Raw genomic sequence first — 24,921 nt, forward strand, 5'->3', positions numbered from 1 at the left:
GGTTAATAGGCTGAAAAGTGCCATTCGAGAAAGATTAGCTGGCTGAAACCAGCTTTCGAAATTACAAAGGCTGTTTTTTTTGACTTAAGACAATATGAATCAATGTACATTTCGAATAAAATTGACAAAAGTTATGAAATAGCAAAATGGTCCAATCAATTTCCTCTATGCTCCAAAATTACTGTCCTTTTATTTAATTGGAGGGCTGGATACTCAAGGGAACGGACCTCTCAAAAGCTCAGTTTGATTCAATGACTCTGTTTCAATGTTCAAACAAGTAACTAACCAGCTTTCCTTAAAAGGCGAAGATTATTTTGTGCAAGAACACTGTTGTCACCCAACTGGAAAAATGAAGACAAAGGCAAAATACTGGTGACGCTGTCAATATGAAGCAGATACTAACTACAACAGAAACTCAGCAGATCTGGAAGCGTCCATGGCAAGAGAACACAGTTGATGCTTCCTGTCTGGTATGTCTTCTTCAGAACTGGAGAGTACTGAATTTTGTTTTAAAAATATTCTTGGCAGATTTAAGAGACAATGAAAAAATAAACATTTCCGAACATCTTTCAACTCTAAAGAGTCATCCTGGATTTAAAACATAACACTGTTTTTCTCTTGGTAGATGCTGCCAGACCTGTGTGGTTTCTCCATTATTTTGTGTTTTCTTTTGGAAAAATAAAATGAAGACGTTCAACATATTCTAATTAACTTCAAGTGCAAAAAAGAGAATAAGAAAGGGAGTTTGTGGAATGCCTCAGAGATGGAATTAGAACAGCTTGTACTGGAGCCTACCAGGGAGAAGGCAATTCTGGATCTGGTGTTGTGCAACGAACCGGACTTGATCAGAGGTCTCGAAGTAAAGGAGCCATTAGGAGGTAGTGGCCATAATGATAAGTTTTAATCTGCAATTTGAAAGGGAGAAGGGAGAATCGGAAGTGTCAGTATTGTAATTGAACAAAGGGACCTATGGAGCTGTGAGGGAGGAGCTGGCCAAAGTTCAATACGCTAACAGGGATGGCAGTGGAACACCAATGGCAGGTACCTCTGGATATAATGCAGAAGGTGCAGGATCAATTCATTCCAAAGAGGAAGAAAGATACTAAGGAAAGGCAGGGGCGGCTGTGGCTGATGAGGGAAGTTAAAGGACTATATAAAGATAAAAGAGAAGCAGTATAACATAGAAAAGATGAGCGTGAAGCCGGAGGACTGGGAAACTTTTAAAGAGCAACAGAGGATAATTAAAAAGGCAATAAATGGAGGAAAAAAATGAGGTACGAAGGCAAACTGGCCAAAAATATAAAAGGAGGATAGTAAACGATTTTTTAGGTATGTGAAAAGAAAATTGGTAAATTTACTATGGAGAACAAGGAAATGGCAGAAGGGTTGAATAAGTAGTATGGATCTGTCTTCGCTGGGGAAGACATAAGCAATCTCCCAGATATAATAGTGGTTGAAGGACCTAGGGTAATGGATGAACTGAAGCGAATTCATATTAGGCAGGAAATGGTGTTGGAGAGACTGTTAGGTCTGAAGGCTGATAAGTCCCCGGGACCTGATGGTCTGCATCCCAGGGTACTTAAGGAGGTGGCTCTAGAAATCATAGAGGCGTTGGTAATCATTTTCCAATGTTCTATAGATTCAGGATCAGTTCTTGTGGAGTGGAGGGTGACTAATGTTTCAAGGAAGGAGGGAGAGAGAAAACAGAGAATTATAGACCAATTATAGATGTCAGTGGTGGAAAAGATGCTGGAGTCAATTATAAAAGATGAAATTACGACTCGTTTGGATAGCAATAACAGGATAAGTCAGAGTCAGCATGGATTTACAAGGTAGAAATCATGCTTGACTAATCTTCTGAACTTTTTTGAGGATGTAACTCTGAAGATGGACAAGGGAGAGCCAGTGGATGTAGTGTACCTGGACTTTCAGAAAGCCTTTGATAAAGAACCACATAAAGGAGATTAGCGAGCAAAATTAGGGCACATGATATTGGGGGCAAAATACTGACTTGGATTGAAAATTGGCTAGCTGACAGGAAGCAAAGAGTAGTGATAAATGGATCCCTTTCGGAATGGCAGGCAGTGACCAGGTTTGGTACTGGGACTGCAGCTGTTTACAATATAGATTAATGATATAGATTAAGATATTAAAAGTAATATTAGCAAATTTGCTGATGACACAAAGCTGGGTGGCAGGGTGAAATGTGAAGAGGATGTTATGAGAATATAGGGTGACTTGGGCAGGCTAGTTGAGTGGGCGGATGCATGGCAGATGCAGTTTAATATGGATAAATGTGTGGTTATCCACTTTGGTGGCAAGAACAGGAAGGCAGATTTCTATCAAATGGAAAGTTAGGCAAAGGGGAAGTACGAGATCTAGGTGGTCTTGTACATCAGTCAATGAAAGCAAGCATGCAGGTACAGTAGGCAGTGAAGAAAGCTAATGGCATACTGACCTTCATAACAAGAGGAATTGAGTATAGGGGCAAAGAGGTCCTTCTGCAGCTGTACGGGACCCTGGTGTGACCGCAGTTTGGTCTCCAAATTTGAAGGAGGACATTCTGGCTATTGACGGAGTGCAGCGTAGGTTCACGAGGTCAATTCCCAGAATGGCGGGACTATCATACGTTGAAAGATTGGAGCGACTGGGCTTGTACACACTTGAGTTTAGAAGGATGAGAGGGGATCTCATTGAGAAGTATAAGATTATTAAAGAACTGGACACACTGGAGGCAGGAAGCATGTTTCCACTGATAGGTGAGTTCGGAACAAGAGGACACAGTTTAAAAATAAGGGGAGGCCATTTAGAACAGAGTTGAGGAGAAACTTCTTCACCCAGAGAATGGTGGATATATGGAATACTCTGCCCCAGAAGGCAGTGGAGGCCAAGTCTCTGGATACTTTCAAGAAAGAGATGGATAGAGCTCTTAAAGATAGTAGAGTCAAGGGTCATGATGATAAGGCAGGATCAGGATACTGATCGTGGATGATCAGGCATGATAATAATGAATGATGTGCTGGCTTGAAGGGCCGAATGGCCTACTCCTGTACCTATTGTTTATTGTCTATAATATTGACCTTGAAAGGCAAATAAACAGACGCAAGTTTGCAGCTTACACTTGAAACATCATCTGGTCTAACAAACATTTCGGGTAAAAACAGGATTATACAAGGATGAAGCCTCAATACATTGAGATTACATTAGGCTGAACATTCAATTACCGAAAATGTGTTGCTGGAAAAGCACAGGTCAGGCAGCATCCTGCATCTGCAGACCTCACTTTCTCCTGAACATTCAATTAGCACAGCAAAAAGTTAAGGGGATAAACTCTAGAAATTGTATACCCAGCTTTTTAACACAAAATGGGAAGATGAATCCAAGCGCACCAAATAACTAATTTTGCCCTGCAATACTCAGTGGGAGTATGGTATACGAGTTTGGTTACATTTAAGCCGTGTGTACAAAATTGACGCTGGAGTCAATCAATCCTGACAAAGCAACACAAAGGTGTTTTGATACTGACTACTACAATGCTGATATACGGTCTTTCAGGAGTTGCACCAGTGAGACATACATAAAACTTTTAGAGGAAAAAAGACATGGTTTTCACTTATGACTTAAAAGTGCTTTAGAATTAGAGGTAATTTTGAAATGTAGTCACCATTGTGATGAAAACAAAAGCTAACTGCACATAGAATACCCCACAAATAGCAATGTAATAGTGACATGCTAGCCTTTGTGCTATGGAGAGTTACCAATTAAAAAAAATGACCAAGATGCTAGAGGAGACTTGTCTCCTCTTCTCTGAAATAGTATCATTCTGTCTTTTACATCCACCTGAACAAGCAGATAGGACCTTGATTAGATATCTTACCAGAAAAATTGCATTTCCAACAATATAAGACCTCTTATGAATTGCACTGGAATGCCAACCTTGATTTTGAGCTCAAACCCCTCAACTAGTACTTGATCCCAGAACTTTGAGATTCAAAAGGTTACCAACTAAGCTGTGGCTGACTCTATGAAACAATGTTTACCACTGAATGGAATTCCACTATTTAAGTGGGTGAAGATGTTTTACCCCAATGAAATTCACCAAAGTAGCAGAAAACACCACTAACCTGGGAACTTGTTTCTTTTGAACTCCTCCCAGCAGCTAAATATGCTAGAAGGGAATAAAAACTCCTCCCAGCAGGTAAATACGCTAGGCGTGCTAAAAACAACTATTGTAGTAGAGATTAGTAACACTCTGACCAAGTGGAATCCAAGAAATGACGTCAGAAGTGAATGTAGTGTCTACACTATCACTTCAACCATGCTAAACGCAGAGCCTCTGTCAATGCCTCCTGCTGCCAAATAACCGTTCAAGATAATGACAATGCAAAATCCAGGAAAGTGAGCTATGATATTAATGACCCTTTTTTCTCTATTATAAAAACTTCTGAATTATATCTCTGCAGGACTGCTGACCCCTCAACACTGAACCTCTCAGCCTAGCGTTTGTCACCTCCAGACTCAACTTTTCAAATTACTAGTGGTCGACTATCCTTCAAAACGTAAGTTTATTCAAAACTGTGTTAGTCATAACCCACCTGTCACTAATTCTGTTTATTCCATAATCTTGTTCTGACTGTACATTGCTAGCTCAGTCTACCAAGTATAAACATTTAAAAATCTAACCCATGCATTTAAATTGCCTCCTTTATTTTGTTCTCTATTTTGCAATATCCTTCAGTACTACAGAAAGATCAACTGACCAGAAACTTTTTTCCTTTGAATGCAGTTTCTCTTGCATCTCCTTGTCCATATAACCCACTATTGGTAGCATACCATTAGCTGAAATTCCTCCTCCTCTGTCCCTTTCCTTTTCATTTTATTTGTATAAGGTATTGTTAACATCTACTTCTTTGGCCAAGCTATTGATTCTTCCCCTGACCACATAACTCATTTGGTTCAGCATCCTTTTTACCTTGATTACCCTTCTGTGAAGCACATTGTGATGTTCCTTTCAAGTCACGGCAAGCTGTAACTGTTGCAATTAAAAGTATGATCAGCCAGTACATTCAAGTTTACTGTAACAGCGTATTAACCCATCCAAATAAAAACCTTGGTTGCCATTATTTCTTTTGTTCAAAAGCTCAACCAAAAGTACACATAAAACATGCTGACAAATGTTGCATAATTTGCAACACTCGTCAGCATGACTCACCTTTTAGCACTAAGTTCCATAGACTGTACTCATTTTGCTCAGTTTAGAGAAGCTTCTTATAATCCCTAGATATTTTTTTCTGAAGAGCAGACTGCTTTTAATTTTCAATAATTGAACGTTTCCGACATGGTCAGATTACTGATGATTTACACTGAAACGGTAAAGGAGGAAGTGAGGACTGCACATGCTGGAGATCAGTGTCAAGAGTGTGGTGTAAAAGCACAGCAGGTCAGGCAGCATCCGAGGAGCAGGAGAGTCAACGTTTCGAGCATAAGCTCTTCATCAGGAATCAGAAACATTGATTTCCCTGCTGAAACAGTAAAACATCCCTAAAAGACTGGAACCTTGATACATTTCTTTCTTCATGATTCCATGAGGTAAGTAAGACAAAAAGAATTAGATATGAAGAGGAATGTGCAAATGCTTGGTATAAGTTGGATTTTAAGATGGTCCTAATAAGCCACCGTCCTCAAGTTGTACAACTAAACTGGATTAAACCAGAACAAAATACTGCTGATAGTGTAAATTTACACTAAAAACAGAAAATGCTGGACATACTCAGCAGATCCAGGAGCATTTGTGGACAGAAAAACAAAGTTAGCATTTCAGATCCATGACCCTTCATTAGAACTGAATTATAATCAAGGTTTATGTTCAGAATAGAATGGAACTACCCATTCCTATGGCATCTCCAGGGAACACTTCCTCTGTTCCAAACTGATGTGAAGTCCTAAATATTTTAAAGTGTATTTGATATTATCTGAATACTGGAACCCAAAACAAAGGTCTACTAGCAAAATCCAGGGATTTAATAAGACAAAAAAACTGCAAACTTAGAAGTTTCCAAACTTTAAGACAATGAATTGTAGCAGGCTGGGGCTTACACAACTCTTTCAGCAGGGCCATAGCTCTCCATATACTGAAATGATAGCTGACATCAGGGAGAAACATAGCATGTTGACCATATTTATGAACACACCCAAAATACACTAACCACTTATGAACATATACATAATTAAAAATAATTACTTCATACCCTGTTGTTACGAGCATGAAAAATCGGAAAACAGCTGATCAGTTCAAAACAGACTGTTCTAGTTTCTATCACAATTACTAGGAATGTTTATGACACTCCTACAACTCATGCTGTCAATAAACATTGAAACCTGGATGTTCAGTGACATTTGCTGCAGAAGGCATCTCTCAGTACACATTATTTTGGGATGAAACTAGTGCTTTCCATTCTTTAAAACAACTTATATACAGTGTAAATTACACAGTGCATTCATAGTTAGAAAGTGAAACCCATAACTACTTCATATTGATCGAATTTAAAAACTAACTTATAAGCAATGGTCAACTTCTTCCCTCCTGAGATTGCAAGCATAATGCACTTTGGTTATTTGTGGCTAACAGCAGAGCTTGTCTGGTAATCAGGTTCAAATTGTGATCATCACCAGAGTCTTGATATAAGCTGCAAATTTGAAATCCTCTGCTGTAACTCATTATACTCGATGACCTTCCCTCAATTCACCTGAATTCATGGACTAATTTTTTTAAGAGATTCGAGATTATGAAGTGTTCAGGAGAATAGCACCATCCAGATAATCCAGATCAGCCCTTGAACATTTAAATAAAATTTTCCGTAACTCTGCTACTTAAAGTGCTTTGCAGACATTTAAAGAAATGTAGTCACTAGAGATTCAACAGTCAATTTTCACACAGCAAGGTTTCACAAACAGCAATATAAGGAACATTGACCAGACTGGGCCAATATTGATGGAGCTGGACAGATAGTAAGTGGACATTTTCCCTCGCTGGGAAATTAAGAACAGGAGGCACTTTCAAAATGAGTGATATTCAATTCAAGAGTGAGACAAGGAGGAATTTCTTCTCTCAAGACGGTAATTGTTTGTTTATACTTCTCTCTCTGGCAAACAGTGGAGGCTGGGTCCTTTTTTATTCATTCACAAAATTAGGGTGTTGTATGCAGCATGTATTGTATATTCCTAATTGCCCAGAGGGCAGTGAAGAGTCAACCATATTGCTATGGGTCAGGAGTCACAAAGACCAGACGAGGTAGGGATGGCAGTTTCCTGCCCGAAAGGACATTAGTGAACCAGATGGAGTTTTTTCCCCACAACCAATTCATTGTCACCTTGAGGTTCTTAATTCCAGATATTTACAGATTTCAAATTCTACCATCTGCCATGGCAGGATTCGAACCCTGGACCCCAGAATGTTATCAGGATCTCTGAATGAACAGTCCAGCGATAATACCACTAGGCCATCGCCTCCTCCTCGATTGAATTCAAGACTGATTTAGACAAATTCTTGATCTAAAAGTATAAAAACGGGGACATGAGAAAAGATTTATTCAGGCGTCTGGAACTCAGTGAACAAAAGGGCAGTAATTTCCAGGGATATGGACCAAGTAATGGAAAACTTGAATTAACTTTGAGTCCCGTTTATCAGTAGCAGAGTGGCCACTTTCTAGTCTAGAATAAGCTTAAAGCATTGCAATATAAAGTTACAGCCTCCATTACTGCGTCAACAATTGCCTTTTTAAAAAATATGATTAAGGCACAAATCAAAATTCATCATTTTCTGTATTTTAGATGCACAGAGCCGAGATAAATGTCAAATATCTACAATCTGATGACAGCTGTATGTTGATGAAATAATATTTCTGATCAAATTATGACAAATTAAAAAATACTCTATGCTGGTGCCATTATCTGGATTACTAATCCAATTAGCGCATGCACTGAATATTTACAGCACTTACACAGCTGGTCAGTTTACATGTGTGTAGCTGTGAACACAGTTCAACTTTTACATAACATAAACAACGTTTGCCACTTTTCAAAAGCCAAACATGCTACAGGCAACATTGTTATTTTGTAAATCTTTATTTCTCTTCCATCTGTCTTTAAGAGGAGTATTCTGCAGATTTTTTTTTTGCATCCATCTAGAAGAGAACAGGTCAAACTGCAAGCAAGTCTTTTGTGTATTATATGCCAACAACAGTACAGTATCTATTTCTTTTGCAAGTCAGAAGACTTACTGTGTATGTCTGCAGCCTGGACTCTCAAATATACTGCTGGTTAGCAATATTCTCATATGTAGTTAATTCCTGTAAATCCAAACCATGAGCTACCTATTCCTTAATCTTAATGGACAATTGTCAGAATCAAGGCTAAAAATGTAAACAGAAGCAGTCTTTTGTTCTGAGTTAAACTGTATAAACCACACAGAAAGATAACATGGACAGAACCTACACCTTCAAGATGAAAGGCATTAAAAGTTATTACAGAAACGATTGTCAACGTCAAACGATATATTTTGATGACCATGAAAGAATCATTCTGGAATAATTTCAAGAGTGCTTCAGCAGGAGAAAAAAAAATAGCTGAAATGCAGCTGAAAGTAATACTTACAATGACTGTAGTGTAGACAGTCCTTTCAGGGCTTCGCTTGGTACAGTTTTCAATTGGTTGTTCTGAAGCATTCTGCAAAATCAAAAAGGTGGACAACTCAGCATTTTAGAGTCGTGTAAATGCACTGAAATATAACCACAAAATATCTCAAAACAAATTCTTTTATATATCAACATTCATTGAGGTCATAAACCAACAGCATTTTTGCCACTAAAATAGGCAAAAAAAACTCATGCATTTGACACAAAGCTGGTAGTACAAGCTATGTAACTCCATGAAATGCAGTAAATACTGATGAAGAATGCCAAGGACTGATATTGTAAGAAAATGACACTTCATGAAAATAACAATATTTTCTAATAGATTTAGAGAGCTGTATAGCACGGAAACAGACTTTTGGGTCCAACTTGTCCATTCCAAACAGAAATCCCAAATTAATGCGGTCCCATCTGTCAACATTTGGCCCACATCCCTCTAAACTCTTCCTATTCATATACCCATTCAGATGTCTGTTAAATATTGTAAGTTGTACCAACATTCACCAGTTCCTCTGGCAACTCATTTCTTTAACACACCACCCTCTGCATGAAAAGGTTACCCCTTAGGTTCTTTTTAAATATTTCCCCTCTTACCTTAAAATTATGCCCTCTAGTTTAGGACTCCCCTACTTTGGGGAAAAGACCTTGTCTATTGACCCTATCCATGCTCCTCATGATTTTTATAAAATTCTATAAGGTCACCCATCAGCCTTTGACGCTCCAATGAAGTTAGCCCCAGCCTATTCAGTTTCTCCCTACTGTTCAAATCCTCTAACCCTAGCAACGTCTTTGCAAATCTTTTTTGAACCGTTTCAAGTTTTAGAAATATAGAATCTTGGAGATAATTTTGCCCATGTCAGCTTTTTAAAAAGGTTATCTCATTTCATCACCCTGCAAATTACTCAACTTTATTTATTCCTATACATTAAGTATTTTTTCTTTTTTCTTTTGAAAATATCAATGAATTTGTTTCAACCATTCTTTCAGACAGGGCACTTTCAATCATTACATTACATGGTGTAAAATAATTTATTTTCTTGTCCATTTCATTTACCGATTACCTATTACAATTTCCTGAAGTACGGTGCCTAGAATGGAATACAATATTCCAGGTGGGACCTAATTAGCGATTTGTAAAGATTTAGCATAATGCCCTTGTATTCACACTCCTTGCTCCATTTATAACATCAAGAGTCCAGAGTGTTTTTTAAATAGTCTTCACAACTTGTCAGTATTTCCAACAGTATGTAAATCCCTAGATTTCTCTCTATTCCTGTGCAACTTTAAAATGTAAGATTTAGGAAGACCGCAATGCCATTATCCCCATAACCTTCTTTTTTATCAGTATCCATCAATTTTTATCTTCAACTTACTCAGTCTTTGAGTTACCCCAGCACTCGTTTGGAATGCTTTCTCCCCATTTCCTCTGACTGAGGAGATTTCTCTTAGTCTTCCCAGCATTTTGTTTTGGATGGCATGGTGGCACAGTGAGGCACTGTTGCCTCACAGTGCCAGCAACCCAAGTTGAATTCCAACCTTGGGTGACTGTGTGGAGATGGAAACAGTCTCTTTGGTTTACCGCTGGGTACTCTGGTTCATCCCACAGTCCAAAGGTGTTCAGGTTAGGTGGTCTGGCCATGTTAAATTGCCATGTAGTGTCCAGGGATGTGCAGGTTAGGTGGGTTAGCCATGGTAAGTGCAGGGTTATGGGGATGGGATGGGGCAGAGAGAGTCTTCACAGGGTGGGATGTTTTTCACAGAGTTGGAACAGACTGAATGGGCAGAGTGGCCTCTTTCTGCACTGTAGGAATTCTATGACCCAATGCATTCTGTCCAAAACAGTATCGCCTAGTTCTAAACCGTATCACTAACCACACACCCAGCCAGGAGAAACAAAAAGTTTCTGCATCCACCTGGTCCCTGTCACATCTGTAAGAATTTTGTTAGTTTCAATTAGGTCATCTCTCATTCTCTGAAACTCTGAAAATGCAGACCCAGTTTCTTCAATCTCTCCTCACAGGATTGCAGGACCAGCCCAGGATTGTCTGGTGACTTTATGCTGCACTCCTACTACAGAAAGGACTTTCTTCCCATGAAACCCTTGAAGTATTGGTAGCTCTTCGATCACTACAGATGGCAGAGCAAATCTAAACACTGTCTTGCTTATAATCTTGATTTATCTTCCAGCAGACACCACCACCTTTTAAAAAATAAGTTCAAAAGGTATGTGTGTTGATGGAATACTGATTACAATATTCAGCAATTGGAACGGCAGTACTGATACATGAAGCTGGATAAGAGGGATTCTCTTGGAAACATACAAAGTTCTAGCAGTGCTAGACAGAGCAAGCATAGGAAGGATGTTCCCAATGATCAGAAACAAAGGTCACAGTTTAAGGATACGGGATAGGCCATTAAGGACTGAGATGAGGAGAGATGTCAACACCCAGAGTTGTGAGCCTATGGAATTCTCTGTCACAGAAAGCAGTTGAGGCCAAAACATTGATGTTTTTCCATTTTACTTAGATTACTTACAGTGTGGAAACAGGCCCTTCGGCCCAACAAGTCCACACCGACCCGCCGAAGCGCAACCCACCCATACCCCTACATTTACCCCTTTAACCTAACACTACGGGCAATTTAGCATGGCCAATTCACCTGACCCGCACATCTTTGTGACTGTGGGAGGAAACCGGAGCACCCGGAGGAAACCCATGCAAACCGGGGGAGAATGTGCAACCTCCACACAGTCAGTCGCCTGAGTCGGGAATTGAACCCGGGTCTCTGGCGCTGTGAGGCAGCAGTGCTAACCACTGTGCCACCGTGCCGCCCAAACGGGTCGTCAGATATAGCTCTTAGGGATAAAACAATAACAAGGGTATGGGAGAAAACAGGAAGAGGGTATCAAATCAGAGGATCAGTTATAACCATATTGGATGACAGAGTAGGCTCAAAAATGGCCAAGTTGCCTCCTCCTAATTTCTGTTTCTAGGTTTTCTTTTTGTTAACAAACAATTGCTCTTAAATACTGGAATCTAGCTCTTTGGCTTTATAAAAACAGATGATCTGTTACATTGTTAACAATATCATTCTTTGTGGGTCCTACTGAAATTGGAATGCATCACAACTCTGGCAAACAATCAATTTGAGAGGATTAATCACTACAAGAGTAAAAATCTCAAAAGAAAATACAATATATCTAAATTACAACTTTGCTAGGAAAACTTGTTTTCTGCACAAAAGTCACAATATCCCCCTGACCTACATAACCTGCAGCTCCCTTGGAACCCAGCCTAGAAACAAACATTTATACACACCACAATACTTTTCAGCATGCCCTAGGAAGAGAACAGTCATTGGGAAACCTAGTTCTGCCAAAACAGCCAGCCACAAAGGTTTCATCAACAGCTCACCCACCACACATCACCATCCCCACCCCCACCAAAAATAAAGATTAACTTTTAACTAGATGCTATATTATTCTGACTTTTTTTTGAATAGCTAAAGCATTGCCATCCTAGAAGACAAGAATTTATACAAGGTTCTTCATGTTTCACAAAAATACAAGCGTTTGGAAGCTACCGTCAATGTGCTATAAGGAGGAGGATGCAAGCTTGGATTTATTCTATGAATATCACGTTCAACCACTTTACACTTATAGACTATTCGGATTCTGTCCTGTGGTAAACCAGCATTAACATTTACATGAAAAGTCCTGTCACTGTACTTGGATTTTTTTTGTCCACTTAATTGTGTTCTTTTTATAGTGGATCTCTCCTGAACATTTGCAAATAAATATTTTGCATCAAAACTCCAAGTGTTTGGCTGTACAAACGTGGACTCCAAATAGTGCTACTGCAACATGCTATTTAATTTCAAATCAAAAGTGTAATATTTCCTTTCATCTTTCCAAAGATAGAAAAACATAATTATTTCTTAGAGTGTAATTTTGTTTGAGATTAGAATACATCTCAACATTGCAAGGCAAAGTCTGCCTACTGTTTTTCCAAAGTTTGCTGATCTTTATATAACCAAAGAAGTAAATTAGTATTAAGGTCTGATGAAGAGTCACTGGTCTCCAAACATCTTTTTTCCTCTGCAGATGCTGCCAGTCCTGCTATACTTCTCTAGCACTCTGTTTTTGTTATAAACTAACATTAGTATAATTCAAAATTGTGCTTATGGAAGACATTAGATGGATAATTCAAGTCTGAATATAGAAGATTCAGAAGGGAAAATGAGAAAGTAAGAAAAACAATTAGAGATTAAGATGAGAAACTGGCAGCTAACATACGAGAGAATCCCAATGTCTTCGAGAATATTCAATACCAGGAATACAGAATCTTGGAGGTCATCTTGTGTTAGCTCTTTGAAACAGCTATCCCATTAGTTGTATTTCCATCTCCCTTACTCACCTTTATTTATTCCTCTACATTAGCATTTTCCAATTTTATTTTTAAAACAAATTGTTGAATTTGTTTCAACCATTTAGGCAGAGCATTGCAGGTCATTAAATCTCATTGTGTAAAATATTAAATATTAAAAGAGAATGGAGCCAATTAAGGACCTAAAAGGGGATTAATGCATGCAGGCACAGGCATTGATTGCAGTATTAAATGATTGCCTTGCAACTGTCTTGACAAAATGTAGTAGTTGCTTCTCAGGTTATGATAAGAGGATAGTGTTCAGATCTTTGGAAAAATTTTAAAATTGGTAAGGCTGTCTGCATTTAAAGTTTGTAAGACACCAGGATAGGATGAGATGCCTCAAAGGTAACGGAGGGAAGTGAGTGTGGAATTTGCAGAAGCACTGGACTCAGGAATATTGCACATGTCACACCCTTGTTCAATAAAGAATGTAAAGATTAGCCTAACAATGATAGGTCAGTCAGTTTGAGTATGGGAAACTTATACAAACAATAAACAAAAAGCAAAGAACTGCAGATGCTGGAAATCTGAAACAAAAACAGAAAAAAAGGGTCACTGAACCTGAATCATTGACTTTGCTTTCTCTACAGATGCTACCAGACCTGCTGAGTTGCTCTAGCTATTTCTGTTTTTGTTCTAGAATCAATAATTCAGAGCAAAATTAATAGATGATTGGACAAAACTGGCTTAACAAAGGAAAGCCAGCAAGGGTTCATCACAGGCAAATCATGCTCAACTAATTTACTGGAGTTTTTCCTAAAAGAGATAAGAGACTATCAATAAGGGTAATGCTGTTGAGGTACTGAACATGAACTTTCAAAAAAAGTCAACACTGTGCTGCACAGACCTATGAGCAAAGTTACACTTCATGGATAAAGAGGGACAGCAGCAACATGGATATGAAGTGACTGACAGGAACAGAGTAATGATTAATGCATATTGTTCAGACTGGAAGGAGGTTTGAAGTGAATTCCTCAAGAGTCAATTTTGGTTGCTCTTCATAACCAAAACCTTGGGGTGTAGTATTGAACATTGCAGATGATACAAAACTTTGGAGTAATGTGAACTCGTAGAGTAGGGTTGAGTAGAATGGAATAGAGTAAAAATTCAAAATGACAGAAAGATGGAATGGGCAGAAGGCAGATGAAAGTCTTGCAGAGAAATGTGAAGTGATTCACTTAGTAATAAAAAAAAATACAGAGAGACAATATAAAATGAAAAGTGCAATTCTAAAGGAGGTGGAGTTGAGGAATCGGGGTGTCATAAGTCTTTGAAAGTGGCAAGACAAGTTGGGAAAGGAGTTAATAAACCATAAACTATTCTAGGCCTTACTAATAACAGCATAAAGTATAAAAGCAAGGAGATTAATGTAAATATGCATAAAACACTCTTTTGGCCTCAACTAGAGTATTGCATCCAAATCTGGGTGTCATACTTTAAGAAAGAGGTGAAGATATTAGAGACAGTACAGAAAGAGATTCTCAAGAATAGGTCTAGAGGAACTTAAGTTATGCAGTTAAGATTAAAAAAGTTGGGATTGTTTTTGTTGGAGATGAGCAAGTTGAGATGTGATTTAATATGGATATGCAAAATCAAACCATTCCAATTCAATTAAGAAACAGAGTTCACAGATTTAAAGGTAACTGACAAAAGTAGTAATGAAAACTCGTCATGAAACTTCTTTTACAAAGCCAGTGGTTAGCATCGAGCTAACACTGCCCAAGAGTGTGTGGAGGCAAGTTGAATCGTGCCATTCAAGAGGGAATTAGATTACCTGAAAAGGAAAAACGTGTAGGATTACAGAGAAACGATTAATGCCTCATTCAGAAAGCCAGCAGAGATATGTCAGGCCCAAAGGCCTCAATCTGTTCTGTGACAATTTTAAGATTCTGAGAGATCAACAGGATGTTTAGATAAAAAGACTCTTGCCAGCATTTAGGTCTGGATTGAGGGGTCATAGATAGATGATTAAGATAACGACATTTTGAAAATAACTAGACGAAGCCCTTGACAGATTTGTGGAGCTGTGAATTCATTTTCAGGATTAGTAGTTACAATAGAAAACAAAACAATGTTTATGAAAATAGACATAAAATTAAATGAAAACAGGGCAAATAGGTGTGATTCAGAATAGTAAAGGTGGAAGAACCTGACTGGGCTGAATAGCCCACTGTAACTTTTGTCTATTTCTATATAACTTACCCTGAACCTCACTAAACTTTAAAGGATTTTTAGGAACTGGCATTCTGTTTTTCTTTGTTCACAATTCAAACACAATCAGAGTTAAAAAAAAAGAGGTGACAAACATCTGCAGACTCATGTACAATCTTGCTGGGCAGACAGCCGAACACACCTTAAGTATTTGTGCAAACAAATGAACATTTTTACCACATGGGTGAAACAGGTTGTCACAAGCTACACCAAACACCCACTCCTGACTGTTAAGTAACATCATGGGATAAGGTTATGGGGATTTGCATCAAGCACTGATGAATCGCAAAATTAATGGTAACTGTTGAATAACAGATATTAATCACAGAACATATACTTAAAGGTTTTATATGGATGCTACAAATCAAACTGGAGGGAACTAAATAAGTTGCTTAGACATTTTACTCTGTCATGAGTCTTCTGCCTCCAGTTCGCTGAAAAAAACTCTTGGTATGCATAATTGCACTCTATATGATCCTAGCTTGCTTTTAGTAAGAATGGAGTGCCATTTAAACCCAAATATCTACATCTCACGGGATCAGAAACGATACCAAGATTCTTAAATTGAATGATAAGTATATACAGAACAACCTTGGTTATCCGAACATCGATGAGCCGAATTTCATATTATCCGAACAAGATCGCAAGGTCCTGTAAAAATGTTACAGCAAAGAGGTGTTACCAACACCACCTCCAGTCCCCATTAACAAAGCTCTCAAAGGTTTGTGACATTTCATGGAGTGGTATGAAGCTGGTGGTTAGAGCAGTTTGGGGCTGAGAGGAGCAACTGATAAACAATAATACAAATAATATTCACCTCTGTTGCTGTTGCTGTGAGCAGTTGCTGGTGGATAACAGTCATCAGGACTACGGCGCTTTATTGACAAAGCAACAGTTGCTATAACTGAGGCTGCCTCTCGCTCATGCGCACATACCCTCCCTCCCATAATCCACCCCTGAGCCAACCCCCCCCCCCAAAACCGACTGATGGCAGAATGCCGGCCATCAGCATCATCTCACACAGCATTGCGGCTGCGCTGCACTCTGATCACCTTTTGATCCTTGCACATTTTAAGGAGCCCTTGTTTGTGAATCCTGCTTGGTGCCTGCTTTTTGTTTTGTTTCCTGACATTAATTATCCTGATCTGTGTGCAGCGTGGACCTCTGTCTTTTTAACCTTCCTCTATCTTCAATCTCTACCTTTGCAGCATAAATCAGTTATCCAAACAAAATAATCCCCACACGTCTCATTCAGATAATCGAGGTTGTTCCCAAGATATTCAAAGAAAACTCACATTCAAGACATAAATACTGCAAAAGTAACTAATGTATTAATCCAACTTTGAAGTTCTGGTGACATTCACAATCCAATCAATACCTCAAATGCTTTAAGTCATTACAATTCATTTTGGGCTATCCTTACCTTAGCATATAATCATAATACAACTGTATGAAATAAAATATTTGTTTGATTCGAAATCTAGGAAAGAAGATCTATATAGGGAACTTATTTATATTATTTTGATATTGCCAGTGCAGTGGAGCACTGTGGACCTTTGCGAATGCAAACATTTCTTATAAATAAATTATGCTTTTCCACCTGAATGTATGAATTTGACCCATCTCTCAAATTCCAATCCATGGGTATTATGAGTGACCTATTCTCATAGGCTTCTAAAAGCTCTAGGCAAATGCTATTTAGATTGGCTTGCCTTCTAAACTAGTCCAAAGTATCTATAAACTTGAATCAAATCATTCTGAAGCATTGTACACTGATGCATCAATATTTTTGACACACACGGAGAAAGGTGGAATTAAAAAATAAATTGAGATACAAGATATTCAGGTAGTCAATTGTGCTCATTCTTTTAAAATCTATTTTACAGATGTTATGACACACATCTGTGATAATTGGAACTTGAACCCAGACCTTCTTGCCCAGTGGTTGGGACATTACCACTATACCAAAAGAGCTCATAGGAGATAGACTATTTAGTAGTTGAATATGGTCAATAATCACCGTGTACAAGCACAGACAAATCAATAAGTGCTCAAAGTATTTCAAGACCTAACTTTTTCTCTTTCATCACTGTGGCAAAAAAAAATTCATGCATCAACATGCAGCACTCCAACAATATGATGCATTTTTATACACTTGTTCAGTTGTGCACTTCAGCAATCATATTTTAGGAAAACTATGCTAATTGGACTGGTTCAGAAGGCAAGTCAGTCTAAACAGCAGTTTTACCAGCCACTGTGGAATATGTCAGAGAGATTGGAGTACAGGCACTTATACACACCCAGAGATCAGAATGGGAAAGATGGTAAAATTTATTCATTCATATAGAAAAGCATGATCACTATAAAGAAAATTGGCATTAATGGGCCACACCTGTTCACTACAATATCACTGATCTCTAAAATGAGATTTAATTTAGGACCAATAATATTTTAAAACAAACATCATAGGGAGTCACCTTCGGCAATTCCTAACCCATTTTTAGCAAACAATGATCAATTTCAAACAGCATTACTGACTATATCCTGAAATATTTTGGAGGTGGAAATAATGGACCAATACTTACAAAACTTTTAGTTGGTACAAACCAGACAAAGCCTCTGGGTGAATGTAAGACAGGTCATTGCCAGCTAACCGCCTATAAAAGGGAAAAGAAGCAATCTTGTAAACCAGTTCAGAGACAGGTAACTTTTTTTTTCAATCAATACAAGAAGAATTACTCTATAACAGACATTAATCAAACTGAAATTAAAATACAATCCTGCTTGTTTAAAAGCACTTTAATTTGAATGACTCTCAATGGATAACAGCCCACATATCACATTCAGGCACTCTGTTGTATTTGATACCCTGCAATTATAATAACCACCAAGATCTGCAAAAAGTGCGAACGTTTTACTGAAAAGTTGTCACAGCATCTCAATTCCAATCTCATCATTGGACTGTCTTGAACTAATCTATAATGCAGCTATTTTGTGTACTGTATGGTGGTAGTGACATGCTGGAAATAATGGTTGTAGTTAAGAATATAACATCAAATGACAAATAGAAATTATACCTTATATCGCTGGGCCACAAAGGGATTCATTTCAAACACAAAACAGGGTGCAGTGTTTTAATTGTGTGTAGTCAGCCTACAAATTTATCCCAACTTCTAAAGTTCTGAAGGCATACAAAGTTTGCAGGAAACACAAAAACCTGAGGCACATATGCTGTGTAATCCACTTTAAAGGCCATAATGCCCACCAACCCAGTTACTAGTTATCCTCTTCACTGCTAGAGCTCCAACTAAACTTTGCACAGGTTTCAGTGAATATTTCCAATCTTGCAATCATTTCTTGAAACAGATTTCCTGCCTACAGCATGCAATATAATTTGATTGCTAAGAGCAGGAGCATAAGCATCCGGTAAAAGGCAAAGAAGCAGCAACAAAGTTGGATGTATGAATTGTTACAGGAAAAAGGTGGAAATAAAGGTGCCAGTTTACATTAGTAGAATGTGAAATGATGCACAGGTATCATAGTGAACAGAGTTGAGATCATGGCAAAGATTTAAAAAAAAGTAAAAGTATCTCCAAGGAACTGAAACTGAACCAGGCAAGTGGAAAAAATTGGTTTCATAAATTAACAATTTTAAAATTAATTTTCAATGTTAGCAAAAAATATCAATTTATACTCAATCTAGGCCGTTTTGGTTTAGCCGCAGGGGAAGAGATCCAGACCTCTGTTTTATCTCAGAAAAGTCTTCTGCAACATTCCACACTACTCAGTTCAGGCTAAGTAATGTGAGCACTTAAAATCAAGATTGTATTAGGAAGCAACACACAAATTATGTTTTCGAGCACTGTGAATCACTTTTATGAGGACAAACTAATTTTAAAGCCAAAGAACCATTGTTTTAATAGCTGTACTTGAATAATGAAATATATTAATGAAGGTCCTTAACCAAAGTTATTACAAAGCATTCTCTGCAAAAGATTTAATAAGGATGAGAGGAGGGGGAAAACCTCTACATCGACCAAAGCAATCTACTTAAAGCCATCTCAAAGCAAGGCTCATAACGTGGGACAAAATAGCAAAGTCACATGAATATCCTTCTATTGTGCTTCAGATGGCTGATATGATTCTACATTTCTTCAGAGAGCCATATCTTTACCTGATGCACTGTTTTTAAACAATAAAAATGGCAAAGTTTATGCCCGTAAATCAAATGTACCAGATGTGTAGAACTCTCTTTCCATGCTTCAGTAGTTACAAGATAACAGGTTGGCATCTTCTCAGTGACCTTAAAAGTGGATTTAGTGGCGTTGCCAGGTAACATGGGAAATCTGAATTTTTGTGCCAAGCAAAATACGGAACTGTTTACTGACGTTATAAATAAATTTTGCCTTGTATGCATTCTGTTGGCAGTTATATTGTGTGTTGTACAATGGCCATGATAGACTGACCTCAATTTACGCAACTACACTTTACCCAACCCAGACATTTATCAGTTTGTACAATGACTTAATTATATATTACCGGTTATGTTCTAAAGGTACCATGCAAACATAATGTTGTGCAACATAAAATTGTTTTAAAATTACATGAATTACAAAAGAGTACTTTCAGCAATAACTCAATAGAACTGAAAGTTAGTGTCCAAGAACTCAACGGATTTCACTTTAGCTGTGCAATGCCAAACTATAAACTTAGTGTGAACCTTTCTACAGGATGAGAAGGATGCTAACCATGTAAGCCCATTTTTTTCTCACTTTGTTCTCTCACCAATACAGGCTGTATTATACAGCATGAGCTTGATACATTAAATCCTTTCAAAAATGTTTGGAGTGAATATTCAGACTATTCCTTATGGTGCCGTTCAATGTACTGAGTGAAAGTAACAAATTTGTCAAATATTCCTTTTGCAGGACCTACAGTTGGTGTGTTTTCTGTCAACTAGACCACATGTCCTGGATATCCCTCTACAAACCCTCCTCTTCATCTTCTCCCTGAAGATCACTTTAAAATCTACCTCTAAGCATCTAGTGACCCCGCTCGTGAGCCCTTCCTTACATGTCTGCTCTTTTCTGAATATGCCTCTGTGAAACCACTTGGCACACATTTCATGCTGAATTTAATTTATGGCATTCTGAAATCTTCTAAATGTATCAGATTAACTTTATCATTCTGCAATCAATTCATAGACATGATGTATAAAAATAATGCTATACAATGCACTAAAGGCCTTAGGATAAAACTGAACGACTTTTCACAATGCCCTTCTTTCCATTAACTCCACCTAGATCATACCCTTGAAAAAAAGTGACAAAGCAAACATCAATGAAGCTATTTTGGAGGAGGGTGGAACAGGTGGCAGTTATTATGTTAACTCAACATCACAAATTTGTACAAATGACTTGCCACAATATAACTGAATCTCAAAAATTTACAATAAAAGCAAAATACCATTGATGCTGGAGAAACTCAACAGGTCTGACAGAAGCTTTGGAGAGAGAAATAAAAGTTAATGTTTTGAGTCTGGCATGACTCTTTTCATACAGGAGCCAAAACGTTAACTCTGTTTCTCTCTCCACAGATGCTGCCAGACTGCTGAGCTTTTCGAGCATTGTGTTTACTCCAAATTTACAAGATGAAATAATTTTATTAATTCATCATACAAGCAAGAAGCAAATGGTTAGATTTTTAAATTGGCAGGTTTGATTTGTTATTGTAAAGACGTGGCATGCTTTCTTCTCTACGATCAATATGGAATATGATACAAACCATATTCTTTGGTGACAAAATGATTTTGGGAGGAGACTTTTACTTCAGATGGTTGCTAGGAAGACAAAAATTGTGGTCCTAATCAAGACCTATCCAATGTGCTACCCAGTCACGCTTCAGAGAATGGTAGCTTTGGAGCCAGCATGCCTCTGTGGTTTCTGCCTGAACATAGTTAGATGACTATTAAGATATGCATGTGCTTCTAATCAGTTTATCAGCCTCTGCAGTTACTTTAAAACCATGAAGTTAGAGACGGTTCCTGGGCGTGGCATAAAAATAACATTTTACACAGTTGCAGACATGATAGTGAAATTATCAGCACATTCCATCTTTGCCTTAAAGTGCTCGAAACAGTTCCAGAGAAAAGCCATTTATGTAAGACAGACTGTCAAAAGTACATCACTATGTAATACAAAATTTAAAATGCAGGAATTTCCTGTGGACTTTAACAGGAAATTGAATATTTAATTAGTCAAGTAAAATTCCACATGAATCAATATCAACCGATATTTGTAACTGAATTCTACGCTTAATATGAACACTTATGAACCTGCAAGTTAAATTGGGGCTTTAAGTTTTCATACAACCGTACAATTTTAATTTACAATGTACTGTATTCTGCACCGATAGCATTAAGGAATGGTGTAAATGTAACCATCCTTCATAAATGCTCTTAGAGGTACTACATTGACTTGAATTTAGCTTTACCCATCACAAGCTTCCCTTAGTCAATCTGAATGAGACTGCATTCTTTGTGAATTACTTGTAGTTCCCCTTGTTTTGAGTTCTGTAGTCTGACTGCAATAAATTCTCAACTTACAGCCCTTAAAACACACAAGGGCAAATCTTCCCTTGAAACTGGATTTGAACCTTGCTTCTGGTGAAAAGAATCTGCTCCAAAAGTTCCTCACAATTATGAGAAAATACATCTGCTAAGACCAGAAATGGGAAGGTCATTAGTAAAATGCAAAAACAAAATGTTATTTGTGTAGCAATTGCAAAATGACAAAATAATACAATATATAGAATTTTTTCTCCATCATTCAAAAGTTTCACCGACTACATTCCAGAAATTGAGGTTCCCATCTAGGCATCTAATTCACTACTCACAGTTACTACGGAAAAATGTGTTTATTATAATTTCTGATTTGAAATAGGTTTCTCTTTTTTTAAAAAATGCAGTAAACCACAAGCTTTTCAAAGCTGTTTTATGTGGTAATTTTGCACTGAGTGGTTCACCAAAACGGATGCGTTTAACACACGTGGAAGCGTTGATTACTTAGTGAGATCCGATTAACTGCATCAGAACTACACAAAATATGTGAACTGTATTGATGTGGGCCATACTACTAAATTCCCAGCGCTATAACTCCAGGAAACAAATAGTGTCACATTTCCCCATCAAATGCTTAATTTTTGAAGCCATCAGTTTATGAGGGAAAAAAATTCTTTGTTCAATTGAATGCAGTTAATGTGGCATGCTAAAGGTCAATTTGAAAATAACTTGAATACTGCTGAAAGTAAACATATTGGAAAAAAAAGTCAAAATGAGAGACAATATTTTTATATTGTGTATCCATTGAAAAAGACTAATATTAACCATCTAATGTCAGTATTATTATAACAAGAGACTTTTACTGGTTCAGCATCACTGATCACATCTGCAAGTGGAGGTCAAGTTTCCCACCCTCGCAAGTGTACCTTTTTTGCCAAATAACGAGATAAATAACACTGAGCTTCACAGGTTATAATGGGTAACTCTTGACTGTATGCCAGCAATTGGAATGCATCATGTTTTGCCACATGATTGTCTGCATTTCAAATCTAGAAATCTACAGTTATCAGATTGATGTTTCTATCTTTCAAATCAAAACGCTATTTGCATCAGTCTGATGACTGAATAAAATGGGAGTGTGCACTTCTTGAGCCTCTTCTGTAAATAAAAATATTAAAGATACAGCTTACCTTTGGCTCAAGCACAGGTCTTGGTTACTTACTCCAACTTTAGCAGTTTGGGTGTTTTTCTGCATTAAAAAATCTATTTGAACACATGCTTCTTTTTGCGAAACTGATTGCTGTTTAAAAACTACCTTACCTCTATTGAGCTACTGCTAGACATTTAAAAATACAATCTGCACAGGTGTTTAATACAAAAATTCTCAGTGACTCTCACTAAAAATAAACCTAGCACTGATTGTAGATTGGGCCCCAAATATAATGCTGTAATGTGACAGGTCTGACCACAAATGTCATAACTACAGCCAAATAATGACCCTGTCCCCTCCAAGAGGTTCTCAAACAGCTTTAATTTAAGCTACTTTGGCTAAAGTTTATTATTTGACCCCGGTCCAGGTGGCTTTGGACTATCCAATTGTCCATCTTGAAAGGTAAACTGCAGATGACTGCATCTCTCAAATACACAGAGCAATTTATTAATGCTGAATATAGTCACTCTCTCCAGCAAGGACCTCCATTGCCACTGAATGCAATAGCTTCAATTCACACCTTAAAATATGAGCTAATCTCAAACTTATCCATAAACAATTACTAAGCCCTTGTCTGGAACTGATCTGATTACCTGTAAATAGATTTATTTAACATATGGGAAAGTGTTGATTCTGTACCAACACTGAAGAGTACGATATAAATGGACGTGTTCCTTTTTAATTCGTTTTCCCTTGAAAATTCTTGACCATTGAGGTGTTAACTTGGAGTATTGCGTACAGTTCCACTCACCGCAATGTAGGAAGGATGCAGAAGCATTGGAAAGGGTGCAGAGGACATTTACCAGTATGTTGCCTGGTATTGGTCGTGGTGGTTTTGGGGTGGGGGGTGCTTATGAGAGAAGGCTGAGGGACTGGAGTCTGTCTTTGTTAGAGAGAAGGAGTTGAGAGGTAATTTAATAGAGACATACAAGATGATCAGAGGATTAGATAGGGTGAACAGTAGAGCCTTTTTTCCTTGGATGGTGATGGCTAGCATGACGGGACATAGTTTTAAATTGAGGGGTGACAGATATAGGACAAATCTCAGAGGTAGGTTCTTTACACATAGTAGCAAGGATGTGGAATGCCCTGCCTGCAAAGCTAGTAGACTGGCCAACTTTTAGGATATTTAAATGGTCATTGGATGAAGATATGGATGATAATGGAATAGTGTAGCTTAGATGGGCTTCAGATTGGTTTCACAGGTCAGCACGACATAGAGGGCCGAAGAGCCTGTACTGTGCTGTAATGTTCTATCTCCTCAAGGGAGGAGATTGCAGAGCCAGTGGCCTTGATTTTTATGTCCTCATTGTCTACAGGAATAGTGCCAGTAGACTGGAGGATAGCAAATGTGGTTCCCTTGTTCAAGAAGGGGAGTAGGGATAACCCTAGTAACTATAGGCCAGTGAGTCTCACTTCTGTTGTGGGCAAAGTATTAGAGAGAATTGTAAGGGATATGATTTATGAACATCTGGATAGGGATAATGTGATCAAGGATAGTCAACATGGTTTTGTGAAAGGGCAGGTCGTGCCTCACAAACCTGAATGAATTCTTTGAGAAGGTGACTAAGGAGGTAGAGGAGGGTAAAGCGGTAGATGTGGTGTATATAGATTTTAGTAAGGCGTTTGATAAGGTTCCCCATGGTAGGCTACTGCAAAAAATACGGAGGTATGGCATTGAGGGTGAGTTGGAGGTTGGGATTAGGAATTGGCTGGATGGAAGAAGACAGAGAGTAGTAGTTGATGGCAAAGTTTCTTCATGGAGTGCCGTCACTAGCGGTGTTCCGCAAGGATCTGTTTTAGGACCATTGCTGTTTGTCATTT

General features: G+C 38.0%; 1 protein-coding gene and 1 long non-coding RNA gene across 3 annotated transcripts in view; one reads left to right on the plus strand and one right to left on the minus strand.

Annotated features, from left to right (window-relative positions):
- Positions 1-24,921, minus strand: part of lgr4 (leucine-rich repeat containing G protein-coupled receptor 4) — a 139,768-nt gene that overhangs the window by 45,369 nt on the left and 69,478 nt on the right. Inside the window, exons 3-4 of the mRNA XM_043705452.1 lie at positions 17,914-17,985; positions 8,653-8,724 (exon numbers count right to left, since the gene is read on the minus strand). Coding sequence (XP_043561387.1) covers positions 8,653-8,724; positions 17,914-17,985 — 144 coding nt within the window. The remainder of the gene's footprint in view (positions 1-8,652; positions 8,725-17,913; positions 17,986-24,921) is intronic.
- On the plus strand, positions 384-20,324 carry LOC122557652. Of its 2 annotated transcripts, none has more exons than XR_006313890.1 (3): positions 384-470; positions 4,464-4,559; positions 20,257-20,324. It is a non-coding gene; the product is annotated as an uncharacterized LOC122557652 (long non-coding RNA). The 2 variants fall into 2 exon arrangements; XR_006313891.1 differs by lacking the exon at positions 20,257-20,324 and adding an exon at positions 12,192-12,340.

Source organism: Chiloscyllium plagiosum, chromosome 16 (genome assembly GCF_004010195.1).
Source record: "Chiloscyllium plagiosum isolate BGI_BamShark_2017 chromosome 16, ASM401019v2, whole genome shotgun sequence".
Taxonomy (NCBI): Eukaryota; Metazoa; Chordata; class Chondrichthyes; order Orectolobiformes; family Hemiscylliidae; genus Chiloscyllium; species Chiloscyllium plagiosum.